At 40.7% G+C, this 14,775-nt stretch overlaps 1 protein-coding gene across 1 annotated transcript in view; it reads right to left on the reverse strand.

Annotated features, from left to right (window-relative positions):
- Nucleotides 1-10,435, reverse strand: part of LRMDA (leucine rich melanocyte differentiation associated) — a 609,951-nt gene extending 599,516 nt beyond the window's left edge. Inside the window, exons 1-2 of the mRNA XM_088526444.1 lie at nucleotides 10,376-10,435; nucleotides 6,428-6,528 (exon numbers count right to left, since the gene is read on the reverse strand). Of these exons, the coding sequence (XP_088382570.1) occupies nucleotides 6,428-6,528; nucleotides 10,376-10,405 (131 nt within the window). The 5' untranslated portion in view covers nucleotides 10,406-10,435. The remainder of the gene's footprint in view (nucleotides 1-6,427; nucleotides 6,529-10,375) is intronic.
- Nucleotides 10,436-14,775: the final 4,340 nt, after the last annotated feature.

The raw sequence follows: 14,775 nt of genomic DNA on the forward strand, positions 1-14,775 counted from the left end.
TCCCCCCAGAAGCCATGCAGGAATATTCTAGACTAAGATTAAAGTTCAAGGGGATGTTTTTGCACTTACACCTTCTTAATCGGACAGTGGAAAATATGCAGAAGCACACACTGTGCAGATTATTCATGCTTCTAGCAGAAGTAATCTGCACCCTAGAGAGAGGAAAGAGATATCTGTGTCTCTGCGAGCACAATTATTGGATTAATCCTCCCTCATTGGCCAAGATTAAAGACTCCCTCTCACTTTTACCTCATAATGTAAACTCAGAAGAAATCCCTGCAAGAAAAAGGGAAAACAGATCATATGTTTAAAAATACTGAGTATAAAATTAGAAGATGGACTTTTCAGTGAACCAAACAGTAGATGTTACTGTAGCAAAGGAGACCGTGCTTTTATAAATTACACTGGCATTTGTTATTCAGACACAGGAGTTCATTTAGCCTTTAGCACGGAAGGAAAATTTTAGCACAAAGAGTTATCCAGGACAAATAATCTTTGAATAGATTTTTCCTCTCCCTACAAGTAAGTACAATGTATCTAATAAACATTATGTTTGTATTCGATGGAATCTCTTCTGTGTCTCTACCTTATTTTGCTCCTGCTTACTTACACTTTTCTTTTTTCACCAGTATGTATTATTTACCTTTTTTTTCAATGCAATCTCTAACTTCCAGTCATCAATAATAACTGTCCTTTCCCATTTGAAATAATTTTCAGTAAAGTTTCCCAGTAGCACTACTAACCCAGGGAAATCACGTTTGGTGATTTCCTTCCCATACTCTGCTCTTCATGACAGCTTTCCACCTATTCCAGCTACTTAGTCCTAGGCTTTTTGGTACTGCTACCAGTGAGGGTTCATTACATACAGTTGCCATGACAGACTCATAAGCAGATTTTAAAAACAAAACATCTTTGTTGTTGAAACATGCCCTACTTAAAACACAAGGTAAAAATAGGTCATTTCTAGAATAACTGAAAATGGCTACCAATACCAACTCAAAATCAGTGCCACAACTCAGACCCTTTTACTAGTGATGATCACACCAGTGGAGTTGAGGACTCGCTGTGTAATTTAGATTGGAAGCAACATCCAGGGGTTACTTAGTCCAATCCCTTGCTCAGAGCAGGGCTAAATTCAAGGTTAAATTAGGCTGCCTGAGGCTTTGTCCCTTTGAGATTTAAATACAGCAGAGATGGAGATTCGACAACCCTCCCTGGGCACCTGTTTCAGGACTTTAACTCTCTCATCAGGAAGAGGCTCTCCCTTATGTGCAGTGGGCAAGTCCCTTGCTGCGACCTGTGATGACTACTGCTTCCCTTTGCTGTGCACCTCTGGCAAGAGCTCGGCTCCATCCTCTTCACAACCGCCCAGCAGCGCCGGAAGGAAACACAAGAAATTAGAAACCATTTAGACAAAATCGGTAAAGGAGAGAGCAGCGAGGAGACATCATCCACAAGCAGACTGCAGTGATTTGCAGATGAAGGATTTCTCTCCCCTAGAGGTGTAAACAGGAGACAGGTAAAGTAGCATCGTATCTTGCTGATTAAAACTAGCACACTTTCAAACAAACACCATTTTTTTCTCCTTTTCTTCACACCACGCAATTTCCTATTACTCTTCCTTTCTTTTTTTTTTTCCAGACTTCCCATAAAAAGTGTCCTTTTGCCGTTCGCTCTTCTATCTTCCCTATCCCTTCTGGGAGAGGGGGAGATGAATCACCATTACAACGCGCAACACTCACTTTGCTTTGGCTGCCAGGGAGGAACGGCTGGAGCCCTGCATCACTCCGGTTAATGAAAGATAGAGAATAATTCTGAGAGAGAGGCAAACAAGGCAGACATGAATTCTTTCAAAGAACAACTTTTTGTGAGTGTTTAACCAAGTGCAGTTACAAAACTTGAAACATCTGATGCTAAGGCAACTGTGTAGATACGTCCTAATTTTTGTTTAAATGAAAAGGAAGGGGTTCTAGCCTGGGAAGAACTGCAAAATCGGAAACATTTGGTGAAAAACATCTATTTTCTCTGCATATAATTGCCAATGAAAGGCTCTATCAGCCTTCAGATAGAGTTCTCCAGTTTTGTGTAGACTGTCACACCCAAAAAGAAAAAAAAAAGAAATCTAAGTAACAAAAGTACCTCACCTGAGAACTGGATTTTCATAATTTCTCCTCTTTGAGAGCAAGGGAAAAAAATAGCCAGAGAAAAGTATGAGAACAGCCAAAAACTAGAAGATTTCCCTAGAGTAGTCATAAACTATGATTAGCTGATCTGAGCTCCTGGTCGTTTTTAAAATTATTGTCTAAATGTGTACCAACAAACCAAGCTTGGGGAAGAAAAAAGAAAAAAAAAAAAAAAAAAGGACCAAACTCTTTGATTTGTATAACGCAACAATCTAATATAATTCAGAAATACATACGACAGCAATTGAAAGATGTTATTAAGAGACAAGTTTGGCAGAAGATATTTGTGTTTAAAACAGGTTATAAAATAGAGCATGTTTGACTAAACCTTTTCCACAGAAAAGATCAGTTCCCCTGGTGTCGTCTCACCTCTTTCGCAGTCAGGACAAGCCTTTGGAAAGGCCCGAAAGGTGCCCACTGCACTTGCTTGAGGAAAGCGTTAGAAAACCAGATAACTTACCTTGCTCTGTCCTGATGCTTGCAGCCAAGTAGCCTACATTACCGTGGTATCAGCACCAGTAAAATTGAAGAAAATGTTCAATCAAATGTAACGTTATACATGCCAGTAATCATATTCCTTATTTAAGAAGCTTCTGTGACATTTTTGTCATACAGCAGAGGTGCATTTTTCTGAAAGAGTGTCCCTGAGTGCATAATCCTGTGTGAATGCAGGCCCGGTAGAGGTTTCAAGCCTACAACTGCCAGGATTTCCACCTCTGAAAGGGCAGCACTTTACTGCAGGAGTGTCTGCTGCCAGCTGATCACATGGCAACTTCTTAAAATAATTGAGTAAGAAACAAACAAACAAAAAAAAAAAACTGAATGCATTCCTACAATGGAGAGACATCTTTCCCTCATGCAACGTAGCAATGTTCCATTTTTTTTTAATTCTCTTAATTTAATTGTTCTGCTGTCAGAAACTTTGCTGACAACTTCATGTAATAAAATATTTTGTCTGTTACCAGAGGAAGATTCCTTCTCAAATACGTTTGGCAATACATACAGAAGACAGGAGACAGAAACTCTACCTGAGAAACTTAACAAGCAAAAAAAGAACGAGAAGGACTTATTTCCAATTTGATACTGAGAACATTTCATTCAAATACTGGTTCTAGACGATTAGTGACTACTGAAAAAAAATAAACAAGGAAAACACAGATACTCTAACAAATAATCACAAAATAATAAAAGCTGGCACCTTTACTACAGAAAACTTATCTTCCCTTCAAACTGTCATAATGCAGCTCGCAATTTTTCTTTTTTTATATTAATGCAGCAGTTAATTTCCTTTTCCAAAAATGCTGGAGTAGATCCACAAATGGAATTTGTTACCCACACCCAGACAGACAACCTATAAACTCCTTCCTTTGCTGGCCAGACTTCGCAGCCCCAGCTCTGAGCCCACCGGGTTTTGCAGGTGGCACTTTGCAGACAGTCATGTACCATAAGTAACAACTTCTACACACTGTGTGTTCCCTGCTAATCTGCACTGTAAGAACACTACTGTACATGCCCCTTCTTTTTACAGTTGGGGACATACTTCTGCCTGATGGACAAAAGCCATAGCTGACCTAAATATATATATATATATATATATATATATATATATATATAGTAAGTATATATGTAAGTATATATATATATATATATATATATATATACACATACACTTTCTCTTCTATAATAAAATCAAATGACCTACTAGAAATGAAGTAGTGAACGGGAAGCAGAGATGACCATAAGCCAAATCAAGTTATAAATCTGATCTTCAAACACACCAAAAGCCTGTGAAACACCAACACCACTGACCCCAGCTAGAGGTGAAGATATTCAACAGTTCTAAATTGTCCAGTCTCACAGGTCTTATCCAACTTAAGTTATCTCCAGTAGAACTCACTGAAACTACTATACACACAAACTGAAACAGTACTGAGTGCTTTAGGTAACAAATCCCTTTGCTCTGTCCTTCCCAGTCTCTAAATGCTATGCCCTATGCCTCAGTTAAGATGCTCATTTCTAGAACTATTTCAGCTTCCCACTGAGTAACTTTCAGCAAAAAGCTTGAGGAGGCTGACCCGCCAAGAGGCACTCCGGCTCCTTCCTCCATACCACAGCAATGCCAAAAGCTACTACTTACTATGTCCCCACTAAAAGCACAATTAAGTGCCTTATATTATTGCTTGCAAAACATATTATTATTTATCTTTATTACCTCTATTTATCTTTATTATGTTTGGTCCTCTCTATTTTCATTATGAGGTGACCCTTGATCTTCACTCAACATCCACCTTAAGTGACAGATGACATTTTTTTTTCCAGTAAGTCAAACTCCTTACTACTTTTTTATAGACGTATTTTGTGTTTAAAGTTTTTATACAATGAAAACAATACGGTCTAAATGAAGCAACTACCGTTAAGCATTCATTGAAGCAAACCATAAAGCTCATCAGCTCACTACCGCAGTCAAGATTTTTCCAGCGATGGCACTTGTTTAAAGACCACGACAAAGACTCCTTTGTTTAGATTTACTCCAACAGGTGCCCATGACATTCTCTCTATAGTGACATCCACTTAAGGCTATCGTACTTATCCTGTATCTTAGCTAACTCTCACTATAGTATACATATATGTAAGTACCATACTATAGTATACTTATATGTAAGTGCACACCAGTCTAAGCAGTTACTGCACAATGAAACACTTCACATCTATAAGCAGCTATCCAAAAGGCTTCTGCTTTCTCTCACCTTTCCACAGAAGAGATTTTAATGTCCATTTTTCCCCAAGCCCCAATAAAACCAAATCACATCCTCACTGAAAAGCAGCCTAAATGACAGTGTTTTGGGAATGCAAGAAAGGATGAAAATAATTTTCCACCAATTATTCACTCATTAAGCTCTTCATGAAACCATGAACTGAAAACTTCAGAAAAGTTTTATAACACTATTTTACAACTAGATTGTGTTTTAATACTTTACTTTGTGAAACAAAATTAAGTCAGAGAAATTGCTCTTCAAATAATGCATTAAGTGAAAGAGAACATCTCTTTTTTCGTAGCTGGTTCCTTCAGAAGCACGAGGAAAGAGCATTCTTGTTGGCGACACATTAAATCCAAACACACACAATGAATCAGAACTATCAATAAAATGAAAAAATGCCAATGAAATCCCCCCACAGCAAAATTTTCTCTTCCATTTACAACTTCTATTGGTACAGGGTCATCAACCAGAAATATAAAATGATGGCAATCCAAGGGCTGTTCAGTGCCTGCTTTGTTTTGCTCTGCACTGCTTATAGGAATGAGTCTTTCAGAGTTGACAGTGGCTCAGAAGAGCAGTTGTTATGAGTGTTACTAAAAACTAAAACCAGTGGTTGTCTCTCTGGTACAAGACACTAGCATGCTACTTTCATGCTACCCCCTCCTTACATGTAGACTTTCAGCTTACTTTCAATGAAATAAAAGGAAAGTATAAGAGGGTCTAGACGCTTAGCACTAGAAGGCTATGCTTTTTCTTAAGCAGACTATGACACTTACCTTCCTTTCTGCAAATCTTATAAGATATACTGCTGAATACCACTAGGCTCTTGTACAAGGATGAAACCAAAAGGGATACTGTCTAAAATTACAGTTGATAACTGATGGGTACCTTAATTAATCCATATATTAAAATAACTTAGAATTTATTTACAACTCAAAGTGCAGTTAACTTGGATGCACCTACCCAAAATAAAATAATAAAGAAAAGCTTTATCTAAGAGAAGAGTATCAAAATACATGCAGGGTTATAGCCAGAGATGTACAAATAAAATGGCTGTAGAGGAACATGCACTTACTTGTATCGGTTGAGAACAATTCACCACTGAACTCATTCTTCACTTCTCCAAATTATAATGTGCTTATTTCCCATTTTCTTCACTTCTCCAAATTATAACATGCTTAGCTTCCATTTTTCTTCACTTCTCCAAATTATAATGTGTCCATTTTAAGCAGTGAACAAACCAGGAGCTTCTCATTGGACATCATCTATGTTAACACTACGCATTTACAGACTCACCTGCTTGCTTGTAATCCACAGGAAGGAGGAGACAAGCCTTGCCTATGAAACACTATCACCCATGTGATAACAACTGAACGTACCCGACATGTACGTATGTTCCTACTTGGATATAAGTTTTAAATATTCTGGTTTGGGAGTCCCACATTACTCGTATCACACTTGAAAAATCTATGCATTACCACCTACCTTAACAAGTTGAAACTAAGATCAAGCCTTTTTGCCATATGGCCGTACTTTCTTCCCAGGAATTCTGGAATTTCTTCGCAATCTTGACTGATGTAGGACACCTGAGAATTGGAAGCAAAAAGGGAATACTTCATAAGTTACTTCATTAGTTACATTTTCCTGTCTGGACTTTGCCTCACTGATCCAGTAGCAGCATACAGAATAATTAACATTCAATACACCTTTAACCTACATCTGTTTTTAATGTTATAGAATCTATCACTGCCTCCTTTTTCTTTCAATGCAATCACCTTAATATTTATTATATCCATAGTCCTATACCGAAAGTATTGGAGTTTTGGCATTTCAAGCAGAAATAAGGAGCTTCTCGTTTGCCTCACAAGCCACCAAAGCATGAAAGCTACTCAAAATCTGCAAAAACAAGCACACAGTGTTGTTCAAAGCGAAGGATATCTTTAACATTTCTGCTTCCACACCTACGTTCAGATCACACTTCTCTTTACAATTGAAATATTTATCCATGGCTTTCCTCCCTTCCGTACCTGCCCATCTACCCCACCTTTAATAAATGGAATGAAAATCATCAGTAACAAAAAAGGAGAGATTATTCAAGGGCTTTTTTTTTTTTTTTAAACCATGATGCAGTGCCTGATGATATTTTCAGGAAAACACAAATATTAGGATGGGTAACCTTTGTGTGTTCTTGCTGCTGCATTGCCTTGAAAGTCTTTGCTTGATTTTTTACTAGGAAGTCCCACAGAGTTTGCCGAGCATGTGCTGTCATGAATTCCATATAGCTGTACTGGCTCATCCTCCTAGGGTTCAAAATATAAGCACAAACACTGACATTTCACATTGTGAGCTAAAGGAATTCTTCCCTTAAACTGCAGCTTGCCAGTTAGCTGGATTACACCTACACTGTGTTAGTCAACTATCTGTATTTAGATGCTGCTATTATCTACATATCTAATAAAATTTCAACTTTGGTCTACAAAACGTTGAGTGAAAAAAAAAAAAAAGTCAAATTCTGTTTTGGTAGCATTTCACTTTCTGTTGAACAGAAACTCTTCCATAGAACAGACAGTATACACTTTGCAAAATGACCTGTCTCCTATATTCTTAAAATGATTACAATTGCATCCCATTTATTTGTTTCATATTTTCAGCAGATAAAGCTGACTACAGTGAAATAGTTTTCACTTTAAAAACAGGAGCAGAAAAGAGGCAGTTTGAAGTTCAGTGCAACAAATTCTTCCCTCTTCATCTTTAATCTGCTCTTGCAATAAAGTCTTCTACCAGACATGGAAATGACTTTAACAAATAGGACAAAAGAGAAAGGAACTGGTTTTGGTAATAGTTTCGTAATAGTTTAGTTTCTCCTAACAGGAGTACAGAAATAAAACAGAAAAATTACACAAATTGAAACTCCCGCGATGACACCTCCACATGCCCATTTTACAGTTTTCATCCAAGAGGCCTATACAGCACTTTTACAAATTACATAAAAGTAAATGAATTGCTTCACTCTCCACTGAAAGGTCGCTCTCTTTAAATTACTGCCTGCAGACCCTTGGAAAGACACCACATTAACATTCGAATAACACTGTGGATTAAGTATTAGTTTAGTAGAGCGGGTTGAACTTGCTTAAATTGGATATGACTAAGACACAAGGCCCTTTACCCTGAGGAGCGCAGGACGATCTCCATGCCCTGCGCGCAGAGCTCCACGAACGCCCTCGCCCGCGGAGGAGCCGCAGCAGCTCCTGCCCTCCGCTCCCAACGCAACGAAACTCACCGGCCCTCAGCTCTCCCATCCTCAGCGGGGCAGGCCCCTTTGTACATTGTAGCAGATCAGCTGCATTTTGTGTCTTTTGTTTCCTGTGTGCTGCCAAGGACCCCACACAAACTTTGTTCTTCAATTCGTGCTCTTGTGGAGCGGAAATCGCTTGCACGACTGATACAAATGGTACTCACGGGTGTGCGTTTGGGTGCAAGAGAGTTGTCATGACCTTCCAACGCTGCGGCCTTGTCAAAGGAATTTTGCGTGTACAAAGCCCTTTTCAGCACGCTCACTGCGCAAGCCTCTTTTTCGAATTTAAAATAAACAGATTTATCTTTCACAAAATACACAAAACGCATTCGCTTCAGGTCTCTGCAACCCACAGGCACACACTTGCTTCGGACACCCACAGACCCTTTAGGATAACAGTATTGGCAGCTGCCAGGCTGGGAGCTGAGCAATCCGCGATAAACCTTTGTCCTAAGCTTTCCCCGGTATCATTCCTCCACTCCTTTGCTTTTTAATCCTTCAACAACGCTGACACAAAACAAGACTTTAGCAGCCTGGCAAAGAGAAGAATAATCTTCTTCAGTTCTGTTCTTGCAGATGAAAATTATTTACCCAGAAGGCAATAAAATATACAGAATTCAGTAAATTTCTCCAATTCTTTTCTCTATCAATCACATAACACCACATGGGATTACAAACCGGTCATAGATGTGTCCATTGCCTAATTTTACAGCTCAGCTCTAGTACAGGTTGGTAACAAGAGAGTATTCTCACTCCTGGTGCCCTGCTCAGTATCACACAGAAACGCCCACAAAGGCCAACATCAGGGTGCTGCGAGCATCGTGGATATTCCTGCCAGCATTTCAACCCCTGGTAGACAAGTTAGGCCAAAAAAAAGTGTTTTTACATAACATTTAAACCATAGCGTTGCTCGATAGCAGCTGCAGCCCTCTCCTGCTGTAGTTCTAGGGGATATTATCCATTTAATCTCTGTAATCATTTTACAATGATACTGCAATCTTAGTAACTCATAAAGCAACATCTTTATTAAAGAATGTTGCCAAATAGGTCGTGTATGAATTTTAGACATTGCACATTCCCTTCCATCGAACAGAATTACATCTGGAGAATATTTCCAGTCAGTTGAGCATTATATTATAGCATAAGCTGTTAAAAGATGATATGTTTGGCACGACGCCAAATTAAGAATCTGCTGCACTTAAAGGGGCTCCCCTCGGCCTCGAGGGAGGCAGACGGTTACGCTCGGTGCCGCAGAGACCACGGGAACCGCTTCCTGCGGCGGCTGCAGGACGAGCCAACTGCCTCCCTCTCCCGCACACGTTCACCCGAATTCCACGCAGAAACAGCGACCACATTAAAGAAACAACTAGGTGGGCAGCACCCCGGCTTAATGGCAAACTGGTTGCAAAAAAAACAGAACACAAGCCTCGTTTATTCTGTAGGAAATAGATATTTATGTATATTTTGCTATTTTTAGCCACTGATGGAAGAGCAGTGACACCAGGAAGTTCTCAATGGCCAGCTATGGCCCCGAGCAAAGGCTGGAGGAATTTATATCGCTCCCACCAAAACTCCCACAACCAAAACACCAGTTTACTCACAGACAGGGGTAAAACTGGCATCCTCCAGTCCCTCTCGTTCAGTTTATTCCCTCAGCCTACCCAAGCACACAGGACCAGCAGGTTCCAAGCACAGGAGGGCGGTTACTTCGGAACGCCTCGTTCCCCTGGGCTCCCCAGGCCCCGCACGCGGCGGAGCTCCACGCGAGGCGCTGCAAACGCGCTGCCCTCGCCACGGCGCCTCCAGAGAGGCCATCGCTGCTGACCGCGCGCGAGCAGCAGGGAACGCGACCCGAGAAACCCCAACGTTTCCAGCACCGCTCCCACGCCGCGCCCGCCGCCGCAGCCAGGCCGTGGGGAGGGGCTCGCGCCACGAGGCCCGCGGCAGCGGCGCGGAGCACGTGCGCGCCCACGTGCGCGCCCACGCGCGGCCCGCGCCCACCCCGCGCACCCTTCCCATTGGTCTCCAATGGGGGCGAGCGCGGCGTCTCCCTCCCGCCCGCCCGCCGCCGGGAGCGGCGCCGCCCGCCGTGGCCGCCTCGGCCGTGCGGAGCGGGGCCGCGGGCGCCGCGCACTCACCTGGGCTCCGCTCACCACGACGCCCGCCATGGCCGCGCCGCCCCCGGCTGCCCGCGCCGCCGCCTCCTCCCGCAGTCACCTGACATGGCGGAAGCGCCGCCCGCCCCGCGGCCCCGGGCGCCGCGCGGCCGCCGCGGCCTCGCGCGGGGCCCCTCGTGGCGGCGGGGCCGGCCCGGCCCGGCTCCCACCCCGCAGGGAAGCGGAGCCCTCTGCCCTCGCCTGCCCCCGGCGCTTTCCTGGGGTAACTTGTGCGGAAACCCGACACGTTCGGGTTTGTCAGAAGCACCTGATCAGTGTTTCCTTCCAGAGCATGAGGCCCTGCTCGCTGCAATGGAAGGGTGGCCAGTTCTCATCCCTGGGGCTTGGGTTAAGGTCAGTCAAGGTTTTCTGTAAGAATCGTGTAATACTTTTAAAGACACCCAGATTTCACAAGTGTGGATCCTCAGTCCCTTCAGTCACCTGCCTACCTCCCGAGCTGCCCAAGCACCTTGCAAGATCCAGCTCTTCTTTCCTCTTCATCGCTAACACAGCACAACTCTCTGTTGGAAAAAGCAGAGGCACATGCTGTGAAGGGAAATAAGCGTCAGGAGGACACGGATGCTACACTGCAAACCGCTCCGTACAGTTAGTTCACCAACAGAGTGGGACCTAACACAGTACTTGCTGCTCTGCCTCTTAATAGGATCAGACTAAATTCTTGATACTGCTGTGGCATTAAACCTAGAGCTGTTCCCCCTTTGCTGACTGCTGGGAAGGAAACACAGAGCACCCAGCCCAGAAAAAAAACACATCATTATGCACCGTTTCCCCTCTAGTTATTTAAATATATTGTGTTAAAAATAAAAATGGATCAACATGTAGAAAAATCAAAGCACAATCAATAAACAAATCACCCCATTGCTTCACATAGATCTTATTTTATTTATATAGAACAAAACAAAGAAGAATCAAACACTTCATCTGAGGCAAATAAACAGGTCCCACACTGATGAATAAAAGTTCTGTTTCTCCAGCTAAGTAAGAGTTTTCCACAAGGCTTACTTGCTGCTTCAGGTCATCACTCAGCCTGCTTCAAACACACAGTGCCTTTATTTATTTATTTGCGTATATAGCAAATCACATATGCCAAAAAAGTACTATGTGAATTGCAAATTTAAACAAAGCCACATATTCTATTCTTTCTGTATATTCCTTTTTATCCGTTCTTTAGTTAGAAGCATGCAATTCTGATCAAAAACACATGTAACTCAAGGCACAAAGTGTCCTATTGCTGTACTTAGCTGTATTTGTCTTAATGGAGTATATTCAGTCCAATATTACACCCCTGTAAAATTGGGATAACTATATCAAAAACAGTTTAGCACATCATTGTCTACATTATTAGTATTCATTTTAGTAAGAGTGTTAGCTGTCACTTTGGAGATATTTATGAAGATAAAATTCCTGCCTGAATAGTTTACAAAATAGCACACACAAATAATAACAAGTCTGTTTTTTTCCACCTTCTTACATTGCCAATTGCATTAACCTGCCATTGATCCTCCTACTTACTAGGCAAGGTCTTGTCTAGTGGGAGAAGTTGCAGCTGGAGCTCCCTAAACTAGGTGACTTAAATTGACTTTATCATCTCTTCAATCAGTTTAGCTGAATTTTGTAAATTACAAAAACAATTTAAAGAGGTAGCAAACTGTTTTAAGTGCATCTGGCTTATAATCAGTCTTTTTAAACTAGTTCAACATTTTCTTGTGTAGACATGGCCTAGATTATTATCTGTCATGGATAAAATAATAGATCCAAATCTTACGGCACATTACAAGCAGGGAGTGCTACCAACCCCAATGGCAAAATGGGCCTATTACATCATGCAGGAAACGAAAAATAAAACCCTCTGTACCAGAAGAACAGAGAAGAGACATGACTGTCTTGTTGTGATGCTTCCCTAGACTTTGAAAAGTTACACCTCAAAAGTCCTAATTCAGCTGCCAATTTCCTACATGATTATTGGCAAATTTCTCAAAACTTGATTTTTATGAAGTCTGTTTTATTTTTACTTGCAGTACCTATCACCTGCACATCATTTACAAAAGGAGGTGCTTTGTAACATATCATACTACATTGTAACTAAATTATAGCATCATTGTACTTTGCAAAGTGCTCATTAGGTTGTGCTCCATGTTATTATGTAGCTAAAATGTATCATATAAATGTTTCATATAAATATAGGAGGGCTTTTCTACTTTTTGAGCATCACCAGTATCAGTTTATAGCACAGATGCTAGATCATTATGAAGTTGCCTCTGATTTTAGACTGTTTTTTACCTTGCAATATATATTTATTATTCTGAGCACCCCAAAACATTACCTTCCTGACTCCTGGCCCTGCACAACCTGAATCATCTATATGTTTTAATTCTGATAGAGCTGCCTACATGAGTAAAGCTTCAGAGAACTAATTTGTACTTACAGAATGTATTTTTTATTGGTGGTTACTTAGAAGCTGAGTAGTTTTGTAGTTTCCTTATACAGGTCCAAATGCAAGATATTTTACAAGAAAGTGGCGCTTAGCTGACCTTTGAAATGTCCTTTTTTCCCCCCCAAATTATGTAATTCAAAATATAAAATTCACCAGCTCAATTACACTATCAAGTCTCAGCAACCAGTTAGAAGCAGAAGAAATCAGTTCTGTATAGGCCCTTCAAAGATGATTTCCAGCCAATTCTTGCCTAAACTTCGGCAATTCCCATCTTCCGTAGTGCTTCATATGGCCAGGGTTACCTACAGACAAAAGCAACACAGACTTTTGTTTTCTTGTATACAGCTACAGTAAAATGCTTGCACTAATAGGCTTGGTGGCTATACACACACACACAGTTATGAGCAGATCCCTTCCTTGAATAAAGAACACTGGATGCTCAAAATAAGATAACATCCATAAATGAAACCCCAAACAAGTGTGAGGCAATGTGTGGAAACGTGATAGATCCCTGTCAGAGCTGTCTCCCCTCTCTCCTGTGTTCTCTGCATGACAACAGAGCCCTAAATCACATTTTGTCAGACATTTACCTATATGCATATACAGCAACATTATGAAATCTTATTAACCAATTGATTAAAATAATTAGCTAATAAAGACCAGTAAACTTGGCATAGTACCAAATGCCAAATATAGATTATATCCCTTTATGTAAACTGATGAGAAGCATTTTCCTATCCTAAAAGAATGCTAAATGTCTATAAAAGAAAAAAGTAGCAATCTTTAATGATTTATTAACTGAAATTTATATAAATATTTCAGACTGAGTTAATCAAAATGATCTGTTTTCCATCTTGTAGCACACTGTCTGGGTGTGCAGGCATACAATCATCATACATTTCAGAATAAGAAACCAAACAATAACCTATTGTTTTCTCAGTAAACTAGTATTCCTCTTGACAAAATTCAGCTTTGAACAAAGTGAAATTTTTGAAGAGAAACATTTAAAGAAAATATGCAGCTAACTCACATAATTCTGTCAATTTGACCATTAGAAAAATTGGCTCTAAGTTTGCCCATCTACCCAACTTACTCTCTCAATGTTACCAGGAAAACGTTGTAACATTGTCTCAAAATATTTGTTGATAAGTCTCTGCAGTAATATGATGTTTAATACAGACAAAAATGGTTTATCTTAAAGAGGCTGACTGCAGTATTGGCATTTTTGCCAGTATCACCAGAGGTAACAAGACATGTTATATATAAGCAGCCTCACTTAAACCTGTTATTAACCCCAAATCATTCAAGATGGTGCTTGATGTCCCAGCTAGTAACTTCATCTGTCTCTCCAGAGACAGTATCACCAGCATTTTCACCAGTGGCCATAGTTGGTGGTTTGAAACTCTGCAGGGTCGTTTCTGTGCAGAAAAGCTGCCAATGCAAAGCAGCAGAGCTGCAAGATCCCCACTGGCATGCACCCATATAACACTTCTGGCTTGGTTTTGAGGTTAACAGTTAGGCAATGGTCTTGACCCACATTTTTCCATTCTTGTAGAGACTCTTGCAAGAGAAACCGGCACTTGTTTCATAGCAAGTTACAGTTATTAAACTAAAATCCTAAAATTACATTTAATAAGTGATATGCTCAATGGCTAAAACACGGTGACCATTGGTTGTGTAATTTAATTCTGCCTCCTCATGGTCTTTTTTCCTTTGTTTGTTCTTTATTTTAATACAGAGGTCTCTGTTCAGAACAAACAGAGATAAGAAAACTTAACTGAGCCATGGAAAATACCACATATGCTATAGGTTCTTCAATGTTTTGCATTATCAGAGCACCTAGCATTTTGAATGCATTTATTCTCACCGTATGCCAGGGGAATAGGAACATTCTCTTTTTCCCATCTCATTGGGTAAGAATGGACAC

Source organism: Tinamus guttatus, unplaced genomic scaffold, assembly GCF_059628265.1.
Source record: "Tinamus guttatus ecotype Peru unplaced genomic scaffold, ASM5962826v1 Tinamus_guttatus_pri_ptg000246l, whole genome shotgun sequence".
Lineage (NCBI taxonomy): Eukaryota > Metazoa > Chordata > Aves > Tinamiformes > Tinamidae > Tinamus > Tinamus guttatus.